Source organism: Stigmatopora argus, chromosome 9, assembly GCF_051989625.1.
Source record: "Stigmatopora argus isolate UIUO_Sarg chromosome 9, RoL_Sarg_1.0, whole genome shotgun sequence".
In the NCBI taxonomy this organism is placed as follows: Eukaryota; Metazoa; Chordata; class Actinopteri; order Syngnathiformes; family Syngnathidae; genus Stigmatopora; species Stigmatopora argus.
Genome location: NC_135395.1, coordinates 10,165,291 through 10,188,957, shown reverse-complemented (window position 1 = coordinate 10,188,957; position 23,667 = coordinate 10,165,291). Strand labels below are relative to the sequence as shown.

Sequence of the window (23,667 nt, the reverse complement as noted above, 5' to 3'; positions counted from 1 at the left end):
TATACATGTACACATATACATATATACACATATACATATATATATATATATATATATATATATATATATATATATATATATATATATATATATATAAAAATCCAGTGGTTTTTTTAGTACGATTTTTTTCTCAGAAAATCTCACAAGTGCAACTAACAAACAATAAATTTGCTCTTCTTTTTTGACGTCCTACAGGTGTAACAACTTGTTTTCCACATGCGGAACTTTGAACAGGTTGTAATAGCGTCTGTCAAATGGGGCAACCTTTGAGTTCAGTCACCAGATTGTTGGCCACCATAAAAAAGAAACCCAAAACAAACACAGAGCGCTACAAAACAAGAACCAAACTTGAATTTATTGAAATGGTCACTGGGAGCGGATGACGACAAGCTCATCGTTATCACATGACTTTCTTCTGGAGTAAAGCAAAATGAACAGTGGCAAAAAGGAAAGGCACAAAACTTGGATTAGTGATTGGTTGCCTTGCAAAGCAGTTCATGAATCAGTTAAAAACTTCAGAGTTAAAACCAGTGTTGCGCCGATACCGCACTGATACGCCACTAAAATGACGGGGAGTACTAAGGAATAATGCGCCGATTCCTCTGCAATATGTATGTAAAATTATTTTTTTCTATTGCCAAGATGCAACTTCTCATTAATTAATTTATCAATAGTAGATGTCCAATCCATTTGAAGCAGGATTGTGGCAGTGGATGAATATTCAGCCAATGAGTTAAGCCATGAAAGCGATGATTTTACTTTGCAGGAATTCCATATTAAAAGAAACAACAAGTGTTTTTTTTAATGTAATATACTGGTAAAGCCGATACCACACGGCCATGTTTCAGAATCGGGAGCGGAAAAATGATATCGGCGCAACGCTCTTTAAAAGTGGGAAAAACACTGAGATTATGTGATGAAAAAAAAGTAGCATATAACTTTGATGTGATAATTTGCCTGAAAAGTGTTTAGTGCCTCTTCACCTTGTTCAACGTGATGTGCAATTAGGAAAAACAAAACATAAAACAAACAAAAAAACAGAATTTTCAGCCATTCGAGTCAATGTGCTCTAGCTTTGCTTGTATACATTCAAGTCATTCATCAACAAATATTAAGTCATTCTATACAAGAGATTAACCACATAGTGTAATATTTTTAAGGACACAGGGGGGAAAGAGCCCCTCAGATTGGGAGTGGACATGCAGTTTTTTAAAGCAATACTCATCCATATGGTTTAGCTGGTATAGTTATTGGCCAAAGAAGTGAAATCAAAACCAAATCAGAGGAGGGGGGGTGCGGTCAATTTCAAATTATTTTTAAAGGGTGAGAGGAAATAACATTGGGGGTGGGGGTGCAAGAGCAGAGCTTTATACAGACTGGTAGCCAGTGCGACTCTTCCTCCGTCCAATCAGGTAAGAGAGAAGGACAAGGACGATTAGGAAGCTGAGGGCCACACCCACTGCGATGGGCACCAAAAAGCTCAAATCAGAGTCCAGGAAGCATTCCTCGGCTGACAGACAGAAAAAAAAGACAGTAGGGTTAATTGAGCCAGTGGAAGAGAGGGAAGCAGCAAAGGCCAAAAGAAAAAGAATTAGAAGATGCACACGCCTGAGCCTGGAAGTTGATTGAATATTTATGAGGAGAATCAACAAAGTGATTATTCAAAGGCAAAAGGAGTTAAGAGGACATGATTCAGTACAGAACAGTACATTTAGCTGTGCTGAAGTTTTTTTTTCTTCCACCTCCCAAGTACGATACTGTATTTCCCAAAGCCTCAAATGGTCAATCAAACGCTCAGGCGGGAAAGAAAAGAGAGCAAAGAGGAACTAACAGGGAAGACGGGCAGCGTTTGTCTTGATTACGAAACAGGAAAGGAGAGCGGTCTAGAAAGACTCATAACCGCTGGCCGCGTTTCTCTTTCTCCCGATGAAATAGGCCACCACAACGATAAGAATGAGAACAAGCAGGGCAACTCCGACAGCTATGGGAACGAGGAAACTCTCCCAGTCCGTCTGGCAATCCTCGGCTAAATGACAGTAAGGAGAAAAAAGGGATAAAGTTCTCATTAAGGCAGTGAAGAAAAGGTTAGTAAATACGTTTACTCACTAGATCAAGGCCAACAGCACACTTTTATTTCCAGTAACCCTCGTTCAGATTTTTTTTTTTTAAATAAACCCTTTACAAGGCACAGCAACCAGAGTTAACTACTTGAAAAAGTCAGTGTTATTTGAAGCTATAATTTTTTTTAAAATTCATTTTAATTTCATTTTTATCCTTATATGAAATAAATGTATTTATAATTATTAAAAAATGTCAATAGAAATCTAGATGAACAATTTTAGAAATATATACTTTTTCAATTATCAAAAATAGTAACTTGCCCTATTAAAGGGCAAAAGGTTTTCAGTCCAATTTTGAATAGGTCTCCACTGTATTGGGTTCAAATCTCCAGAAACCAAAACAGATCCAGTTTGACACCCTTTACGATCCAGTTAGGGAGTTTATACACAATGTTTCACACACAGGTTCCCTTTTATTGAAGATGAGAGAAAATGAGGGAGAAAAAGAATACGCCTATGTAGGCTTTTACTCATTCAAGAAAGCCAGTACTTGTACTGAGCAAGGCACTAGTTTCTACCAGAAGAGTCAAATTGAGTAACAATGCTGCATTTTATCACTCACAGAAGCAAAGTTAAGGAGCAAATTATAAAATGGTCATGGAGGATCATTATCGCTGCCCTAGTCCGAGGATACAAAGGTGCATTTGGGCCACACCAAAATGAGAAAAATTCCTTAACATTTCAATCATAGAATAACTTAAGTTTATGCAACTATTTGGAACGGGTGGAATGAAAATGTAAAGGTCAATCATGTCAAAATTTGATCTAAAAAAATGCAATAGCAAAGCAATTTAGGAAAAAAACATGTAATGGAATTGATGAGATTGGAAAAAAAATATAATGAATTCAGAAAAATATATTTCTAATTTAACAAGAATAAAATCTGGATTCAATTATTGACTTTGCAAAACTTAATTTATCTCCTATTTTCAAATATATTCTTGTAAATGTTTTATTTTTCCTTTTCAGTATGGCCCCAATACCCCATCATATAAAACGAAAAACCACACAGTGTCACACCGGCTTGTTATCGTCGGAACAAAAAGATAAAACGAAAACCAAAAATTTAAAACAATAACACACATTGTTGCTCTCCTGAGGCTTTCATGAGCTGCAGTGCAAGTCTAAGAATGTTAGCAATAAATTCTTTGGACGTCCGAGTGCCTAAAGTATCGTGATATATCATCATATCAATTCATTGTCAGACACCTATAAATAATCCAATGCATCGAAAACGGGAGCCACTCAGAAGTCCGATTCTATTATTAAAGAAAAGGGAAGCAGAAATCAAAGTTACATGAATATCAGGTCTAATTTAGAAGCACCTGCAGTCATCAGAGCCTGGATGGCAACACAAAAATCAAAAGACAAATTCCAAATACAAAAATCTATGAATATTCTCATTCAAAAACAAGAGAGCATTTTAGTGCAATTACATAAAAACATACTCAAATGAAACAAAATCATCCCTTTTTAGAACCTAGTGTCTAATATCAATTGAAAAAAAAAAAAAGATTTTTTTTCTTTGTCTATCTCGTGCAAAGTGTTCGAGACCCCAAAAGCAGAAAACGTCTTGGCGCGTCTAGTGATGCTTTACTCGACACGTCAAGACGTCGTCCGAGTGGGTCGGGGGATGAAATTGTCTCTCGTGATTGCAAAATCTATCGTCTCCCCTGCGCTGCAGGGGCAAACATAGGCTAAAGCTTCCTCAAAACATCTGGTAAAGGATAAAGGACTTTTATAACTATCTTTTCTGCGCAACTGAAAGAAAATATTCAGCATTAATGAATTAAATTACGGCAGGGGTGGGGAACCTTTTTCCTGCCAACAGTTTTAGAAATGATCTAGTTTCAATATCTCATCTCATTTTCCGAACCGCTTTATCCTCACTAGGGTCGTGGTGGATGCTGGAGCCTATCCCAGCTGAATTTGGGCCAGAGGCGGGGGACACCCTGAATTGGTGGCCAGCCAATCGCGGGGCACGAGGAGACAAACAACCATACACGTTCACACTCATACCTAGGGGCAATTTAGAGTGTCCAATCAGCATGTGGGAGGAAACCGGAGTACCCGGAGAAAACCCACGCAGGCCCAGGGAGAACATGCAAACTCCACACGTGGCCCGACCTGGATTTTTCAATACCTGTTGACAAAATGTTTTTACAATTTAGCCAAGGCTTTATTTCTTTGAAGATGACGGAGGTTCCCCACCCTTCCATCATTGGGATGAAATCACAAAAATCAAAGCAAATAAAATAAAGTATATCATGTGCAAAGGTATGAATCTTAAATGGAAACAACGTGGAGTGTCCGCAGAGCAAATGCAAGATTTAAAGATGTTAGAATCCAGTACTGCTATATTGTTTTACAGATGCGTCTGGAAGATTTAAATATCATAAATCTCTATTTACTTCAGAAGCTCGACATAAAATAATTCATGTATTGGTAGCAATATGACACTAAAATGACATCATCAGCATCTTGGCCAGTGGAAGACCAAATTTGATCTTTTTACCTCATTGGCTGACCTAGACAGCACTAGATGTCCAATCCATTTGGTGGGAGGCCTGACAGCCAAGGCATGTTTGTCAAAATAAAATCAGTATGTATTTTTTGGATACAATTTATGAAATTTATGATATTCTAACTCACCAAGACGCTTCTGTATTTTGGCAGTCTGATGTTACCATGAGACTGAAGCTAAAACATAAAATGTGGATGTTGCATTTGCTCAACTCCCCCGCCCATAAAAACAAAAAAACAAATGGAAAAACAGACAAACACACATGGGGTTCAAACAAGTTTGGTCCTTGTAGAAGAAAAAAAAAACCAAGTACATTGCTGTCCCCGTTTTAGTTGTCGAGAGCCAATCGAATTGATTGAACATGAATCCAAGGACCAAGGCTTGGGAGGACCCCAATTGTATAATGATTCTCAAAGGGTCTGATATCCAACATAGGTCTTTCTTCGACCAATCACGTATGCGATCACTACAATGAGAATCAAGCCAGCCAGAGCAGCGCCGACAATGATTGGGATTAAGATGCTGGTGTCGTCCATTGGACACTCATAGGCTGCAGACGAAAAGAGAGTCAGTCAACCACAGATTTCTTCTCAACTCACCAGTTTCTTCCAATTTCTAGCGTTTTCTTACATTTCCATTAAGTTCTCATAAACTTAAATTGAAGGGTTAATAAAGGGACTCATTTGTCTAGGAAAAGACAGGATTTGCATTGCAGAGGTTTTGCTCAAGTAGCAATATAAAAGTGTACTAATTTTAAAAATGTAAGCATCCATAAGGACAGTGGTACTTCGAGTTTAACCTCTTCAGTGACAAAATCTGCCATATAATTCCCATATTATTTAATGCCAATCAGCTAGCAAGGCCAATGAGTGACAAGAATATGTCTTGTTAGTCTTTGTGTGAACTTCTGTAAGAAATACTTGGAGCATAAATTAGGCAAAATGGTAGTGCATTAAAAGTCGTTATGCTTTACGGGAAGAATGGACTGAATAATTACACAGACATTTAATTCACATAGAATAATATGCCCGTTCATGTTGCTACATTACTAACTACGAGACATAAAATGGTACCTGTACTGAAGAGACCCTTCTTGACGGCGAAAGGCTGGACTTGGAGGTTGAAGGTGAAAATGTTGAGTTGGCTGGTGATGGAATAGTTCTGCTCTTTGTTGCACATGTACGAGCTACCCAACGCCGCCTCCCACAAACTCAAGCTGCTGTTTACGGCAGAGAAGACCTCACCTAGCAAAAATAAAAAATAAAAATGCACAACTGAATGTTAGCGTCTCCCTACTTGGAGTATGTGTTTCGTGTGTTGAGGAAAAACCATAAGGATTACCAGAACTCAGCTTTGCGGTAACATTCATAGTCTGCAGGTGGAATTTTTTGGTGTTCTGTCAGGAAACAGAAGAACCCAGATCAGAGATAAATACATTAAAAATAAAAACAAATAATAATACTCGGCAGATATAGAGTTCAAGGGATACCATTCATAAACTGGCAATGTATTATTTTAAATAGTTTATACCCAATCAAAAGCTAAAATTAAACAACGACCCAAATGGAAATTTAAAAAAAAGGAGAAAAATAGATAAAAAGAAAACAGATATAAAAGTAGGGTCCACTTAGGACTCCTAATACATATCAAACTGCATCCTAGAGCATAGAAGACTCACATTGGTGAAAGTGAGCGCTACGGTCATGGCGTTAGACTCCAACACCAGCGCACTCATGTTGACTCCACAGACTCCAGACACTGTGGTCACATTGGGGTCCAGGTTGATCTCTTGATACTTCTACAGCAGAAAGGTATTAAAAAAAATAAAAATAATAAACTGGCTGGATTCTATTTGGAGAGCAAAGAATTTGGCGGGATCTCACACACACAAACACACCTCGCCTTGTTTGACACCAATGCGCAGGGCGAAGTTCGCCAACAGACAGGCTGTGCCGTTCTCGCCCGACTTGATGCTGAACTTCCCGGTTCCGGGTGTCGGTAGGGTGGGCGCTGGTGTGGTGGTGGGAGCGAGCGTGGTGGTGGGAGCGAGCGTGATGGCGGTGGTGTTTGTCACAGGAGCCACTGTGGTTGGGATGGGCAGGTCGGCGGCACAGGTGGTCACTATGAAAAGAGAGGGAGAAGATCATTAGGAGGGGCGGAAAGCATCAGGCATTTCAATATATCGTCATAACCTTAGTCAACAGAAGAATGACTGACACAAGGCGACGTCAGTACTTACAGTTTTCACTCTGCGTTCCGTTTTTGATGAACGCCTGGATTCGCACGTCCCATAGGGTCTGGTTGACCGTGTCGGACTGAATGGTATCTTTACTCTGGCAGGAGTAGCACGTATCCATGCTTATGTCACTAATGTGAGGTCGGACCGTCACGGAGAGCGTGTCTGAAGAAGGCATAAAAGCATTAGTGGTCACTAGTCACAAAAAGTCAAAGTACACCATTTATAGTGTAGACTTTTATTTCATTATTTTCTCATGTTATGAAATGATTTATTAGGTTCCCGTTTTTTTAAATCAGACAACTCCTACCTATTTTAACATTGCTGTGTTCCCTTTCCATGCGTCACCTGTTTGTGAGTTTTTTGTAGTTCCTGTGAGTCATTTTCAATCAGCACAGGGTGCCGCCCATGTTGTTGACATGCCCCCACTAAGTTTTAACATGTCTTGCTGATTTTCTAACACACTACAGCTGAAAGTGCCTCATACGCATTAGGGATATCCCGATCAAACATTTTGGCAACTGAGTCCAAGCTACTTCATTTTGTGGCTGGTAGGCCTAAACTCATTAAAATAAAAATTAAGTGAACGTCTATCACTGTAAATGGCAGCCAATGCGGTAATACTTATAAATACATTTTAAAAAAACTGACGCTAGTGTATTTTTGAGGGGACATGGAGACTTTACCATTCAATGCAGATTTAGGAAAGACGGTGGAGTCACTGAGGTTGTAGGAGAATGTGTTGACATCCGATTGGTAGGTGTTCTCGCCGGCGGTGAAGTTCACGCTCCAGGAGTGTCCTGCTCCGAAGCTGAGCTTCAAGGTCGAGCTTGTGGCATCGCATATACTTCCGTTGGACGAGACTTCGGCAGGAAGTTCAAACTCGGCGAGCTCACTCTGAGGAGAAAAGGAGCGTGAAGAGAAAATTGAATTCGCATTGAGAATGTATAGGTACTATCTGTTCTGTAGGTAAATGAATTTGCCAGTAGAGGGCAGCCTTCCGCTTGATAGTAGTGCTTGTTTATTTTTAATTTTATTTTAGTTTAATTTTGCTGTTTGCATGTTAAAACATTTCAGAATAAGAAGCCAGGAAGGGAGCTTGTACTCTTCCACTCTACTATGAATGTTCTTTTCTATGTATTTTTATCTTTCCTAACTACTCAAAAGTAAACTAGCCTCCTGAAACGGATTGTGGTTTGTGAAGGCAATACTACTATGTACAGTTATGTGATCTGTGGCTCAACCTTCTACTTTCAGTAGTGCATGTGACAGGAAATACGCTAGGAAAACGCAACAAGTGAAATGCTGAGTGCTAAGAATCTCTGGAGCAACAGAACATGCCTCATCACATTTTAAGAGTTGTTGTGCAATAAAGGACTAGAATGCTGTCTTTATTTGCGGTTACAAACTCACCTTGTTGTCTGACGTCATGTAAGAAACCGAGAAGTTGACCATGAGATTGGCGTAAAGACACAACTTGTCATCTTTGTCTTTGACCGTCACCTCAGTCCCACGTGACATGTGAATTACTGTAAAGATAGATGGTGTCATAAAAAGCAGATTTCAACTTAAAAGCTTCTCATACTTAACAATTATTGCAAATTCCTGCTACTAAAGTATATAAATTCACAAGGAACGGTTTAAAATATAAGTCACTTCGTAACATACTCAGCAGTATGAGATTTTTTTAGGAAGGTAAAGATTATACCTAATACATTATAGGATGTATGTAATTAATACATTATAAAACACAGAATCATGTTTTAGTGCTTGCTACGTAGGAGTTAACGGAACGTTTCTTTCGGTCTTGTATTGCTGCTTCATGACGCCGTTCCGCTGTTAACATTTATATGGGGTTAATTGCTAAACCAGGAACTAGATATTCTATTTTATTTGACGCAAAGTAATAAAGTGCAATGTTTACGTCGTGTCATCCTGTGCTAAAACAGAGGGCAACGTTAGACAAGCTCGGGTTTACTCATTAGCTCAAACTGTAGCTTTTCAAAGCAGTGTTAGCCAGCGGCAATGCTACTGTTACGCCATAAAGTCTCACAAGCAAAGCTACTTTTCAATATTGCTGTCAAAACATACTTTACCGTTAACTACTCTTGCCGGCACAAAATAAATGGGTTAATACACAAAATGCGTGTAATTGAAGCTTTACGCGTCGTTTGTGATACTTGAGTTGCTATCTTGACGTAGACGTAATTAGCATTAGAGCTAACCACGTTAGCTCCGTTCATAACATTCAAGTTATTGAGGCTTCGTTTTTTAAGATTTGAAGAGATAGATGAATCCAAAACACACATAGCTATGCCTTTCAAAGAAAAATACATTTAGATCGGAGTTCATTGGAATTAAATAAAGAACCAGGCCGATTCTTGTCCAAAACACATCTTATGGCTGGGGTTTCATAACTTAATTCCTATGAAATCATTTAAACTCACCACATCCAAAGGCAAAGGCAAAAACGGCGTATCGGAACATGATGGCCTGCTGCTTGGCGGTGGACAAAACAGTGTAAATCCCAGCAGTTGGAAGACACTCGGCTGAAGAGAAGATCTGCCGACTGGAGAAGGAAATGCAAGTCACATAAAAAGTCACATGACTGTGGCCAATGTGTCACAGGGGCTGCGAACCGTTTTTCAACGCACATAATTTCAAAGCATTGGTGGGGAACCTACCGATCTTTCATCTGCCATTATAGAAACAAATAAAATATCAAATAAGTCATTCAAAACAGTATACCAAAAGACACAAATACTCATTAATCCAAATCGTATCACCCATGCGTTCATTCCTTATTCATTTCCAATGGGAAAAATGACCCGATATTATCGAAGTGACCTGGTATAAATACACAAATAATCAGGAAGTGACCGATGAAGAGAATATTTTGCAGAAATACCCCAACTTGTAAATAACATAGAATTAACAAGGATATGACTCAAAACCTCCAATCCCTTCTGCTTAATGAACAATTCAGGAGGCTAATAATGCCCATGCAATTTCTCCATAAATATCATTTTCTGGTTGAAAGCATTATTTTAATCTTAAGCAAAGAACCTAACATATTTGTACAAAGATGTGTTTATTCGTTCATGTTGTGCCCCAATGCAATCACTTACAGCAAGCCCCAAAGAAATTTTACTTTGTTAAATGGCATGAGGGAGGAAAACAGCAGATGGTGATGAAATGTTGTGCTTTTGGCATTTGAATGGTAAACAAAAATGACACTATGGACAGTAAAAAGGTTAAAATGTCGGTTAAGTATGGATTTCATTGTACAAAAAAAAATACTGAAGTTATAGATCTTGATGGTGTAGCAGCTGAATTCTAAAGAAGTGCTCAGTTTTGTTCCCAATCACAGCTTTGACAACATGTGTTTGGCACACGCCTCCCATGAAGTCCAACATTTTCATATTTGATAGGCGCCGAAGAAACAAGGACATTTTGAATGTTTGGAACTTTTTAGAAGTAGTGTAGGCATTTAGGAGTGGAGCAAGAAAGACAATCAAAGTGACTGTAACCATGAGCACATTGTTTGCGAGTGCTGACCAGGAATCTTATCTTTGAAAATAAATATTTTCACTCCAAAAAAAAAAAACAGCAAATGTGTGTGCGAGTGCATCCTTCGTCCAATGATCTCAGAGGCACTGAGAAATATGGACAAAACTTTCAATTGATTGAGGTGCAATCCACAGAATCCAAAGACCCCCTTGACAAACATCCTACGGCGCGGCGTCCGTTCTGCTCGTCGGTGGCTCGGTTGACGATGACGATGGGGCCGCTGGGGCAAAAAAAGTTCAAGACGGCTCACTCGTGACCATCTATACTTCTTTCTCTCTCATTGTCATTTAGTTTTCAATTTGTTCTCTAAGCCACATAGTTGTACTGGTTGGGATTCTCCTTGTCACGCTCCATATAGTCCCTGTCAATGAGGGACTCTATCCTCTTCTTCAGGTCAGCAGGCTGCGGGGAGAAGCACATATCAATCTATGATACAACCATCATAGAAAAACGAGTCATTCATTAAATTAAACTAGGGGAGGAGCTTAAATGCTCATGTTTGAGGGCCACTGACGGGTGTTGTTGGATCCTGTACCAAACACAGACATCTTTTTCAAATGCTATATTGATTATAGTAAACAAACTGAAGCGTCCCGGTACAGAGCATAAGTCGGCGAAATTTTGGTAAACATGCAAGAAAAAGCCTCAATCACCTTGACGGGGAACTTAAGCTGGTTGTACACTTCGGACATGAGAAGATTATGGCTCAGCGTCTTTCTCATCTTCATGATGCGTACTATAGCGGCGTCGATCTGGTACTGCCGATCCTGGAAGACCCTCTCTGTGGTGCTGGCCTGCTCCTCTACCTGCAGTGGCGCAAAACAATTGACATTTACTACCCCGTGATGACGCCGCGGGCATTAGACAGAGTAGCCGTACCGTCTCTTTCATCTGGATCTGGTTGATTTTGATTCTGAATAGCCTGTGTTTGAATTCGTCGTTGCAGGAAAACTTATCGCCGTCTTCCACGTCTTTACTTTTGGGGATTTTGGTAAGGACCCGTGCTTTGCCACACGCCAGGGACTGCAGAGTTCGACGCAGCTCACTATCCTCTGAAAACAACGGGACGCGATCAACGAAGGGGACGTGACTTCAGGATGGATGTTGAAACGGGCTATACCTATTCCCGTGGCAAGTTTGATCTCCTCCAAAGTGAACTCCTCCCCTTCGTTGAACATCAGTAGCACAAGTGTTTGGAAAAGTGACACCTGCAGCTCCTTCTTCCCCTGGTGTGACACAACAGTTTGTGATTGGATATCCATCAGAAAACTGAAAATTTGGTCCATTGAATAGGGATGAAGTTGGATATAAGCTATAGCTATTTATTGTCTTTAGTTTGGGGGCTAAAATTAATCAAAATATTACCAAAAGAAAATTATTCATGGTCTCAACTTTACATAAAACTTGTAAACATGGGAAGGAAAAGTAAACACTGCCACTAGGAAAATGTTATGCTAGCTGTCCTGGGATGCTAACGCTGAGCTAACATGACCCAAGTGTTGCAGTATCTGAATTATGAACACATTTTGCATTTGGATGTGCACGGTTGACGTCCTTGTGCTACTACTGCTCTTTTTTGCAGTATTCCAACAAAAGCATTTACCTCTTTAAATTCTGCTTTTAAGACACAGTGGCCAAGTGTTGACTGCCACTGTAACTTTCTGCCACTGTGTTTGCCCAAGTAGAAGGTCTTGAAGATCTCTTGCAGTCGCACCATCTGGACAAAAGCAACAGTGATGTGTCACTTGAAATTTGGGGATTTTTCTGATATATTTTTTTCCTATTGGAAATGAATGGAGCCATTGGAAATAAATGGGGATGCGAGAACTTTTTTGCTCACTTCAGGAGGCAGATGCACTTCCATGGGGATGTAAGTGGGCCAGTAGCCCATCGTGAGGATATTTACAGTCAATTCAATGTTCCCGGGAATGTTTTGGCACTGCATATACTGAAAGACATACAACATGGCAAGAGATGAACATAGTTAGGTTGGGCGTGCATAGTCTAGTGTTGTGGTGATATTTTTTTTTAAAAAAGGAAAGAATTAGCAATTTATAGCATCTGTTTCTGTTCATTTACTGTTGGAGGCCTTTCACGTAATTCTAGCTACAGGCCGACCTGTTTGTTGATTCTTACCTGTTTGAATTGCACCATTATATCTTTAGAAAGCTCCATATCTTTGAACATGCCCTCCAGTTTGCTGGTGAATGCGGCTCCACATTCTAAGGCCAAAAATAAAAAATGAAATCTTCATACACAACAATAGAAATGTTTGTCAAATGCCATTAAAAAAGGTTTTTAACCATGTTTGAGTTTGGACAACATTGATTTCTCAGCATCCACAGAAGCACTTTTTCCAACCAGTAACCTCTTGGCTAGATCCTTCTTGTAAAAGGCCTCAAAAACATCTTTTCCTAAATGGAAAAAAAAGTGACTCAGTAATGACCAAAAAGAAAGAAAGACATTACACAGGTTAAGAAATATTACCATAGATGAATCTGAATATAATCATGATCTTGTCCAGCATCTTTTCCAATTCTTCATCTGTTGCTTCCTTGTTTCCAGCCCGCAGTTTAGAATCCACATGTTTGGCTGGAAATGAAACGGTATTTATAAACAACAGTCAAAGTTTGAGAAAGAAAGACTTCAAATGATGGAAAACAACCTCCTGACCTATGAGCTCCGCGGGCTTATTTGGTCGCTTGTTAATGAAGGTCTCAAAAGCCTCCTTCATAGCATTGACAAACTTCTCATTTTTCATGAAGCACACATCGATGATGTGATCCACCTTGTCTTTGAAGTCCAGTAATTCTTGCACCATTGTTTTGTCCTTTTCAGGGTTGATTACGATTGTGCTTCCGAAAGCCTGTGCGAGAATAAAGATATCATTTTGCTTAAAACACTCTCCAGCAGCATAACTTTGAAATACTACATATAAATAATACAAATGTACCTTTATGTACTCTATCCACTGTTGCAGGAGCACTTGAACACCACCTCTTACTCGACTGAAGAGCTGATACAAGAGAGACAAATCTTGAATCCTATTTTCGTCCAATAGGTGCGTTAGGCCTGGAAAAACAAGCACGTGTCTCGTCTTCAATATTCTCTGTATAAGAGTGAGTACTATTTTCCCCGTTTTAGCGACTGATGAAATACCTTTTTGTAGAGTTGTTGTGAGATGTTCACCCAGCAGCTGCTTCTCCACAGTGGCAATAAGAGGCTTTCTGCAATTTAAAAACCCCACATTTGAGCCATGCTTGTTATTTAAATTTAAAACTGAACAGCCAAGTAAACACACTCACTGTGTGCTCTGGTCTAGATATGTGATGACTCTGTCTGCCTCCTCCTCCAAGCGTTTGTTGACGTGATGCAGATACTCTGGTACCTGCGAACAGACCAATCCCTGCCTTTGAGTTTGACTGCTAACATATTTTTTTTTTAAATAAGGCAAGGAATTATATTTGGTGACCAGAATTGACCCGAGAAAGACAGAAGATTTTCTCGTAAAGATTGTTGGTTTTCTATTTGAACTGCAGTTGTCATGCACTAAAACCATGGAATAATTAAAAATGTTCTTGGTTGATAACAGACATTGTAATTGGAGCGTTATAGCAATTGTAGATACAAGTCTAATGAGTTAAAGAAAATTGAATAACAATAGTACAGAGTTAGTACATATTTTGCGGGCACCAGTATATATAAATATGACTATGTCCGTCCAGTTGTTCACCCTGACAAGAATACATAGTCCAAGATCTTACCTCTCGCTCCTGCATCAGCCTCTGGCCTTCCGCAGCGTACAAGCGATTTGTCTCCTCCAAGAAGCGCTCCTCAAAGGAGTCTTGATATATCTATGGTGTCATTGCAATTGCATCAATGTCAGCAATCAACAAAGGTGTACCGGTGTGAACTTCTGAGTACGTCCCGACACCATCCGATTTTGGCTACAAGGCTCATAATAGCGATTATCTCACTATAAGGACAAGTACCACATTGATATAATGTCACACACACAACGCGTGGCGTTGGTACGACAATAGCGGTTAGTCAGTTTACCTGCAAGTCCGACAGCATACTCAGTAGGCTCCTCAACAGACTCCGGTCTATCGCTTCGCCATTGCGCTCCCTCTCGATTAGCAGCAGAATGCCATCTATGGTTTTACTCTGCACCTTCCGATCACTGATGATGTAGAACCTGAAGAGCTCCAGACCCATATCCCTGCGCAAGATGAATAGGTTTGTGAGCAGTGACTTCATGGCAGCTTCATAAAAAAGAATAGATTTTACTCACCAGATGGACGGCAGCATCGAGTTTTGTAAAACATACGTGCGGTCCAAAAATAAAAATATACCCCTGATCATGATCTGTTGAGGAAATCAAACTGTTTAAAACCCATACAATCATTTTTTTTTCTCCAAATCTGAATTTTCACAATGGGTCTCATTTAAAAGCTATCCAAATGTAGAATCTAAAATATAATAAGTAACTGTAGGGATCTGTTTATATTGAAAATGTGCTTCATTTTGAAATGTTCACTACAATTGCTCACGCTAAGCCGCTAACCGTAAACTCTAAAGAGGGTACAAAAAAGTGCATAATTATTATTTATATAATTCAGTTATTGCACATGGCGACAGGCTAAATCGGCATCGGTTTATACTCTAAATCCGGGTGTCGGAATTGCTACCAGGAACCAAAAAAATGGCATCATTGCAAAACTAGTTTTTAAATCACACTGGAGCTGATAGACTTCTGTTATTTTTCCAGTGACTGTGAGAGTGAATTCATGGCACCCAAATACATTGACAAGTACCATTTGCCTGCAGTGATCCTGCCAGCACTTGTCTATTTTCTTCAGGAAGAGCACACTGTCCAGGACGCCCGTGAAAATAGCATTAAGGCAAAGGTTACTAAATGACAGGTACGCTTCTGTATTATGAATGAAAAAGGATATTCTCTGAATTGATCAATCTGGGCCTTGATGTGATCTTCGCAAACAGCCCTCAGCTGTTTGTAAAGCTTGGCAGAAATCTTGTGGGAGCACAGGTTCTCAACGGCCTGAAGGTGCAAAAAAATGCAAAGTCAGGCAAAGGAAGACGACAACAAGGAGAAGAAAAAAAAAAGTCAGAGCTGGCTATTTTTGTCTTGACTTTTTCTTCAATGACGAGGTGGAAAACGCTACCTGATAGAGCTCCTCTAGATTGTACTTAATGGAAGTGCTGTTCTGGATGGCTTCCACTGCCTCTTTCAGCTTCTGCCACGTCTCCTGTGTGTAGTTTTCCGGCAACTTGGGTTTTTCTGCGTGCGGAAAGAACACCATCCACATTTATACAATTTCATAAAGGAAGCAATAGGTTGCTACGAAAAACGACTTTACGAGAATATTGCAAATAATGCAGCTTTGCTATATATATATATATATATTGGACAGAATTGTCGCACTGAAACATACTCTGAGCAAAACAAAACTTAGGATTGTCCGCAACACTGGTAAAAAAAATTGTTAATTTTTCCATTTTGAAATAGATCCTTCATAAATTGTAAATTGCGTTCCTAGTAATTGAGGTGTCCCATGTTGTAATGTGAGCCAAATCATATCGGGAGGTATATAATAGATAATATTGGAGGGTTATTTTCCACTTAGATGGCTACTTTAAATATAAGGATAGTTTCTCTATTTATCTAGATATGAATCAACCTACACCAGGATATTGTATCTCAAACTTTAACAACAATATTTGAAATAAAAAGGGTTTGCACAGGCTACGTGCAATTCTAAATCAGTAGTCAGCATTTCCACTTAATAGATTTATATTTAGGCTGAGCTCATCTTTAATGAGCAAATTGATTGCAAAGTGTCAGCTTGATATTGTCAGCATCGTGAAAATGAACTTGTCACGTGACTCGGGTCGAGGAGGTACCTTTGAAATTCTTGATGACAAGCTTCTTGGCGGCCCCGGGCTTGCTGTTGGAGAAGGTCCCGGTTTTACTGAGTCCGTTGGCGTGGTGGCCCCCCACGCCGACAGCCAGGAGCACGCCTTTGCTTTTGTTGTGGGAGCACGAAGCCGAAGCAGCGGCAGCCTCCTCGGCCATTTTCACATCCAGTCCGATGAAGTCCACCGAGTCCTCGAAACGCAACTTCTTCTGGATGTGCACCGGCGACGAGGAGGCTGGCGACGGGCAAGTGAGGTTCTTGGTGGGCGAAGGAGAGATGCTGTCGGTGGTCTCTTCCCTCTCGGAGCCGTTTATTTTCCTCTTCTTCGAAGATAGAATATTTCCGCTGTCGTTTTTGACATCAGTGGACGTTGCTCTTGCCTCCTGGGTTGGCGGTGGGGGCTTAGGGGAAGATAAACCTGTTGGAAACATGAAAGATCTGGGAATACGAATTCTTAGCAGCCAGTCTTCTGATCGGAAACTTCCCAAAAGCTCGTCGGGGAAGATGAGCTCAACGTCGGCGGCTTTCCTTCTTTTAACCCGCGGCGGAGAAATATGGGAGAGTGGAAATGAGTCAAAGTAGTGATGAGCTCCACTCAAAGCTGGCCTGCTCGCTTTCTTGTTATTACTGCTGGCATCCAAAAGAAAGATGGTGGCCTACTGCTTCCTCTTCTTGACTCGCTCGCCTTTAACCGTCTCGCCGATACGTCCAGGGGAAAGCAACCGGCAAGAGGAGACGCTGGACGGAAATCAAACTTCGGAAAGGTATCGCGTTTGGACGCAGAGGGATTCGCTTGGAGGAAAAAAAAAGAAACCGCCGGCGAACGCTTAAAGAAACGGCTCTTAAAAACTACTCGATGACCCCACCGGAAGTACTTTATCCAAAAGTAGTTTTTGCACCAGCGTGTTTTTTAGTATTGAATGTTTAGCCCACAAGGAGGCGCTATATTATAATTGCGGAGTCAAACTAGTGTCCGAGAAAATTGTTTGCAAATAATCCTGTGTTATTAAAATAATTTGGGGGCTTACATTTTTTTCTTGCTTGCAAAATTATTTTTATAATGTGTTCTCTTTGCACATTTTTTATTATTATTTTGATTATCAACCAAAGTCCACCAATGACGACACACATTGGACTCGACAACAGTGTCGTAAAATAAACGTAAGTCGTTGACACACAGCTTTACGGCCGTCTTCATAAATAACGTGGAAGTGGGCTAACTTGCACTATATTGTTTCCACTTCGCATTAAAATACCGCATCTTTCGCTGTGTATGTTAAATAAGTCATTATATCACACAGTAAAGGCGAGGAACAACGAATAACCACAATGTTCAAAAAGTGAGTGGTCATTATTTTCATCCCGAAGCTAATGCTAATAGACGCAGCTATGACTTGTGCAGGTGTTTTCTTGTTGAATATTAGCACAATCCGTTATCAGCCTTTGTAAAGTGAATCCTTTATAAGCCTTTATAAAGTGTAATGTTATAACAAAGTTCTGGAAAACTCAATGATAGTGTTTTTTTTTTACATCTGATGTGTACGCGTGATCGATGTTTATTGGCAACACATGTGATTCTATGTTGTAGATTTGACGACAAGGAGAATGTATCCAACTGTATCCAATTGAAAACATCAGTGATCAAAGGGATCAAGAGTCAGCTAATAGATCAGTTTCCCGAAATTGAATCATGGCTCAACAACATCATGCCAAAGAAGGACCCTGTCAAAATAGTGCGATGGTGCGGATTCTCCTATTTTTACCATCTTGATTTCTGTATATAAATCTCCTAACTCGTTCTCTTTTGCCTTTTCAGCCACGAACACATTGAAATTTTGACCGTGAATGGCGAGTTGCTCTTCTTCAGACAACGAGAAGGCCCCTTCTACCCCACCCTCAGACTGTTGCATAAATGTAAAATTTAAACACCTAACAGGGTTAAACAGTGACATATTTTTGAAGCTATAAACCGATTCTTCATGGGAGCATATCAATAACCTATTAGGATACAAAGTATTGCCATATATTGATATATGGCCACACCCCTCTTTGCTATCAATATGATGAATTCTTAACAAAGAGGGAAAACAATTTGATTTGAAGTCCACTATAAAGTTCTAGCTCGAGCTCATTTATGAAATGATTTTGTGGTAATAGGGGCTTTCTTATCTCCTCACAGATCCATTTATTCTTCCTCACCAGCAAGTAGACAAAGGGGCCATCAAATTTGTCCTAAGTGGTGCCAACATCATGTGTCCCGGACTGACGTCACCAGGCGCGAAACTCTACCCGGCTGCACTGGACACAGTAGTTGTATCCTTCCTTATCTATTCTTGGATTTGCATGAATTCTTTTGCACATCGGAGTACTTAGTTTTTTGTTTTTATAATACTTAGGCTTTGAATAGAATGTTCAAGTGACATCTTTAGCACCATACTTTGTCTTTAACAAGAAATAACAGGCCATCATGGCAGAGGGTAAACAGCACGCGCTGTCTGTTGGCGTTATGAAGATGTCTGCAGAAAGCATGTAAGTGTCCCGGGACACAATCCAAGTTTTATATTGACTCACAAAACTGACTGACTTATCTTCTTTGCCCACAGAGAAAAAGTCAACAAGGGCATCGGCATTGAGAACATTCATTATCTGAATGACGGCCTGTGGCATATGAAGACTTATAAATGATACCAAAAAAAGAAGACATTCATTTTTGCCGTTAAACATAGTGTGCTCCTGATAAAGGCTGTTTACGACTCAAAGCTTTGTAACATTTCACCATTGTGTACTAATTCAAGGAAATGTCTCCTTTTGACGGCTTATATTCACACTGAACTTGAAACAGGATGTTTGCTAAGGATGTGACAATAAAATACCATACGTACTTTAAATCCTGATTCCTTATATGGTCCTGACAAGAATGGCTATAATACTGTTTAGCAAGATCCTCCAGTGAGAACAGTGTTAACTCATTTAACCCAGTCAAAAGGAACTGAATGTTTTGGCTCTAAAAAAAAAAGAGCATTCTAAGCCAATTTTTATCATAGCCAATGGAAATTGGTTATTCTGGGATCACTTCCTGCACATTTTGGAGCATTCCAGGGTCACGTCCTGTACATTGTGAATTATTTTCTATTAATTTAAAGTTTTAATCATTTTCTGTTTATTGTTCACCAATTTCTAGTTATCAATTAATTTATTTTTTTCTTAATGGTCATCAGGAATACTAAATGTAAAAAATAATTGAATGTTATACATACACCTGTAATTCAGAGCTAGTAAAATGGCCATAAAGGGTCCCATAGCAGTCACGACTGTAAATAAAACTGTTTAACAATCATTGACAGGAATTGTGACCCTGTTTCACTTGTTCTTCACATCAAGTGCAGGATATTCAGAGAGGATTCTATTTTTTCACCAGTTTACTCATACAGGAATGTACTATGTATACATCTAAAAAGGAACACAGACAAAACAAGATGTTTATAAAGATCTATATTACAATATCATTGGATATACTGATGAAGCTCAGTTCACATTGTCAATGCGTAGCCCAGCCTGGTTTCCATTCAGAGGACGGTTTGTGTTCATCGCCTGTTTATCTGTGCAACAGGAACGAGGTGCAAAGTGCAAAAAGTACAAAAATGATCAAAACTCAATTCCCCATGATAGGAACTACTGTAATTTTTGGACTATAAACTTTGTTTCTTTCATTTTATTCCCTGTGGTTTATAGTCCACTGCATTTTGGATGGATTTTTACAGTCCAACGAGCTGTATGTCTTTGGTAGTGTTGTCAAAAGTATCGATACTAAAATGAATGCCATTGACGTGCTAGACGTCCAACACATTGGAAATAATGTGGTAATAAACTGAATCTAAATATTTTCTTATCTATTTATATGCAGGATTAAAAAAACATAAGATTTTTTTGGTGCATTAATATAGAGTAGAACATTTTAGTATCGTGACAACAGCAGACTTCAGGTGTGAAACCTCATAAAAACCTGGTGGGTGCGGTTCAGTCAGGTGCCCCTCATAATCCAGAAATTTGAGTGTAATTAGATCATCTCACCAGAGCAGCCAATTTAACTGTTCTGAAATTGAACTTTTTATCGACTCGCACGTAAATTTGTTGGTGAAAATGCACAAAAGAACTTGTTCAAGTGTTTCTCAGTAATATACTGTGGTAAATACAGTATTCACATTGTGGGCTCTTAAAATATCGGGTTACGAGCCCCAGTGCTTAAGGTTAAAAAATAAAACAACAGAAGTTTTTCCCTGCCAGGTGTAGTAGACAAAGTGGCCTAGTCATTGTCTGATCCTTCCGGCGGGTCAAACATCAACAAGTCCTTGAAATCGTGGCCGTACGGACGGAGCCTGTAGACTCCGTACATCATAACCTGCATTTGGTTCGGGGTCATGCCGTTGAACGTGACGGCCAAATCCGCACAGCAGCCATCTATTACATTGTCCGGGTGTTCATTCATGCTGTCCTTAATCAGTGTGTTCACGCTCTTGCTGTTGAACAAGTTCATGCCGCGTGCGTCCTCGCCGTTCTCCGCAAAGACGCCCGTGTACTTGAGGCAGACGGCCAGCTGCTTTTCTTCACTCAGCTGCCACAAAATGTTCCCCTGGATCGGACACTTGTACTTATCGCCCAGGACGCCCACGAACCTCTTGAGAGCTTCGTAGCTGAGGACGATGCCGCTATCGTACGCCACGTACTCCAGCTCGCCGGATTTCATGGCGTTGCCCACGTAAAAGGGCTCGCTAGAGTCCTTGGCCAGGAGCAGGTACTTCAAGTTCTCGATGATAGCGAAGGTCGTAGGCTGCGCCAAAAAGAACCAGCGGATGTCGCCGGCGTTCTCGAAAGCGTGCTTCAGAGCCTTACCGAACCTCGCCCAGTCGTCGCTCTCGTGCAGGTCGACCGCTTCGAGGCCGTTGGAAGCCTCGGACGTGTAAAACACAGCTTTGTCGCAGTGTTTGCTCCAGGTTCCCATGGCGGCGGACCAGTAGGTCAGAATCTTGGGCCGCACCATGATGACGCAATATACCCGCACTTGATTTTTCAGCTCCTGCGTCCGGGCGTCTGTCAGTTGCGTGAGGTTGCCGTTCCGCGCCGCCTGGACGTGGTGGTGCTCGTGAGGCTCTTCCGAGTCGGTCTGGGTGCTCGGGCTGAACGTACCCAGGAGTGAGAGCAACAGGCAGAAGACGGCTCCCAGGGCCACCCCCTTGACAAAAGAGCCCCCTTCGGGCAACATCACCAGACTGCATGTGGGAAACAAACAAAACAAAATGAAAATACAGCTCTTACAGCTTGACAGGTTTGGCAACTTGATAGAAATCTTACAATCACAAAAAGAACAGGGCTTGGTTTTACAATCACTACTCACATGTTTACACACAATTCCAAAGTCTGATTTTAGTGGTTTTTCCTGTATTCATAATGGCAATTATGCACCTTAATACAAATTGAACTGAGCAAACAAAAAAGTTGTGTTAACCCAATCGCCAGGAGTAGAAGACAAACATCATAGAAAAATAGCAAATGAACACAATAAATAATAGTCGATATTGAGGAAGTCCCCAATCAGATCACGTGATTGGAAATCAGGCTCTACCAATTGCTGCCAAGTCTCCAGTGCAAAAGGATTGGACATTAGTCTCTGTCAATATCAGTAAAACATGCCAACCTTCCCAGCTCATAGTGATTTTATGTCTGTCGATGGCAGAAAATGAGTCTACGATGTGTTTAAGCTTGATTTAAACACCGCTGTACTAATTTCCCTTTTTTATATAGGTATAATGTTGCCATGGCTTTATTCAAATTGGGAAGAAAACACTTGAAAGATCCTCAAAATCAGCAAATGTAAAAACATGATCGGAACATTTCATCGAACCTGTTGTCCAATTTCTAACGCCTATACAAACGTGGAATGACCTCGAAGTCTTCTTAGCGAGAACAAATAAGCAGCTTAAAGCATTTATCTGCCAAAACACGCGTCGTTCCAAAACTTACAAATGATAGGTTGCAGTAGCAGGAAGGCTAAGGATGGTCGACTGTCACTTCGTTATTGATGTAATGACTAATTAATGCGTCTGGCGAAAGTTCCTCCTGCTGCGGGTTTCTTAATTTGTTTCCAGTGTATTGCTTCCACTCTCACTAGTCCAGTTAGGCGAGAATTAAAAAAAAGTGAAGATCACAGCGTCTATTTACTCTTGTCAACTGAGACTATCCTTCTTCTTTGTCTTCGTGTTTGAGGTAGATTCGCCGCCAGTATAACGTTTTGTTGCCTCCCCCTGGTGGTATCCGGTATATACAGTCACACACCGCCCCCTTCTTCAGCATATATTCGGATACTATGTGTTCATAAGATATGTATACTCTATTATAACAGTTGAATAAACCAAATATTATTCATCAGGTGACCCGATAAAACTTGAATATTAATTAGTAGTAAAAGTTTTGCTCTAATACCATTTTTGGCTCCCTATACGTCTCCCCGATGCCAATACTGTACTATTCATTCATTCATTTTCTGAACCGCTTATCCTCATTAGGGTCGCAGGGGTGCTGGAGCCTATCCCATCTGACTACGGAGTAGAGGTGGGGGACACCCTGAATCTGTGGCCAGCTGTACTAATAACAGGTTTTTAGAAAAAAATCACACTAACATTGTATATTAGTATAGATATTATTTGTTTTTTAATGTTCATATTCAAATGGATTGGAGGTCTAAAATGAAAAACTACTTGGTGCGAGTATACATTTTGTCAAGAGGAAGAACTCATTTCATTTCATTTTTACCTTATTGGCTACCATTGATGCCACTACACGTCCAAACTATTCGAAGTGGAAGGGATGGCAAACGTTCATTTGCTTCCAAATCTGTAATTGCGAAAAACTAATTGGTGGGACAGTGGGTGTCTATTGCCGTCAATGGTAATGAAACATGAACATTCAATGCCAGCCTTCCCAGTTAAAATGGATTTGATGTCTTTGACCGCTAAGAAAATAATCCAGGTAGACATTCCATTTTACGACCTGGACTCAAATGCAAATAGATGTGATGAGGACATCCCTAATTCTTCTTTTTTTTAAATTGGACTTATTCACTAAACCACACATTTGTTGGGCGTGGTAGAATGATGTGAGATCTCGCAGTGACGTCTTTTGGGGATGTCGTGAGTGAGCAATGATGCTTTGGAAGACACCCGTCAAGGCGTCGTGCCGCATAAAGCACCGCGGCTTGGCCGGACAGCCGCGCGTTATTAGTGA

At 40.3% G+C, this 23,667-nt stretch overlaps 4 protein-coding genes across 7 annotated transcripts; 1 reads left to right on the top strand and 3 right to left on the bottom strand.

The window, feature by feature from the left end:
* Positions 1–329: 329 nt before the first annotated feature.
* On the bottom strand, positions 330–9,489 carry lamp2 (lysosomal-associated membrane protein 2). 4 transcript variants are annotated; one of them, XR_013303222.1, is made up of 10 exons: positions 9,328–9,489; positions 8,294–8,409; positions 7,567–7,777; positions 6,884–7,045; positions 6,542–6,765; positions 6,323–6,442; positions 5,986–6,040; positions 5,718–5,888; positions 1,832–2,026; positions 1,372–1,510 (listed from the first exon to the last, which is right to left on the bottom strand). XR_013303222.1 is itself a non-coding variant. In XM_077609475.1 (9 exons), exons 1-9 carry the CDS (start codon positions 9,365–9,367, stop codon positions 1,368–1,370), a joined length of 1,242 nt encoding a protein of 413 aa, XP_077465601.1. In that variant the 5' UTR covers positions 9,368–9,489; the 3' UTR covers positions 330–1,367. The 4 variants fall into 4 exon arrangements, 3 of the variants coding, with proteins under 3 accessions (XP_077465601.1, XP_077465602.1, XP_077465603.1); XM_077609475.1 differs by lacking the exon at positions 1,832–2,026 and having other exon boundaries at positions 330–1,510; XM_077609476.1 differs by lacking the exon at positions 1,372–1,510 and having other exon boundaries at positions 1,517–2,026.
* Positions 9,490–9,952: 463 nt separating this feature from the next.
* cul4b (cullin 4B) lies at positions 9,953–17,263 on the bottom strand. The gene is made up of 20 exons (XM_077609943.1): positions 16,376–17,263; positions 15,637–15,752; positions 15,409–15,512; positions 15,268–15,337; positions 14,745–14,818; positions 14,510–14,672; positions 14,215–14,304; positions 13,756–13,838; positions 13,610–13,677; positions 13,404–13,522; positions 13,124–13,316; positions 12,938–13,042; positions 12,754–12,864; positions 12,587–12,672; positions 12,291–12,398; positions 12,054–12,167; positions 11,571–11,676; positions 11,330–11,502; positions 11,104–11,256; positions 9,953–10,852 (listed from the first exon to the last, which is right to left on the bottom strand). The coding sequence occupies exons 1-20, from the start codon at positions 16,818–16,820 to the stop codon at positions 10,757–10,759; spliced, it is 2,577 nt and encodes an 858-aa protein (XP_077466069.1). The 5' UTR covers positions 16,821–17,263; the 3' UTR covers positions 9,953–10,756.
* A 285-nt stretch (positions 17,264–17,548) lies between these two features.
* Positions 17,549–19,277, top strand: mcts1 (MCTS1 re-initiation and release factor). The gene is made up of 6 exons (XM_077609993.1): positions 17,549–17,729; positions 17,978–18,130; positions 18,206–18,303; positions 18,569–18,702; positions 18,851–18,918; positions 18,993–19,277. The coding sequence occupies exons 1-6, from the start codon at positions 17,719–17,721 to the stop codon at positions 19,072–19,074; spliced, it is 546 nt and encodes a 181-aa protein (XP_077466119.1). The 5' UTR covers positions 17,549–17,718; the 3' UTR covers positions 19,075–19,277.
* A 588-nt stretch (positions 19,278–19,865) lies between these two features.
* Positions 19,866–22,660, bottom strand: c1galt1c1 (C1GALT1-specific chaperone 1). The gene is made up of 2 exons (XM_077609992.1): positions 22,408–22,660; positions 19,866–21,656 (listed from the first exon to the last, which is right to left on the bottom strand). Exon 2 carries the CDS (start codon positions 21,647–21,649, stop codon positions 20,693–20,695), a length of 957 nt encoding a protein of 318 aa, XP_077466118.1. The 5' UTR covers positions 21,650–21,656; positions 22,408–22,660; the 3' UTR covers positions 19,866–20,692.
* Between the last annotated feature and the right edge of the window lie 1,007 nt (positions 22,661–23,667).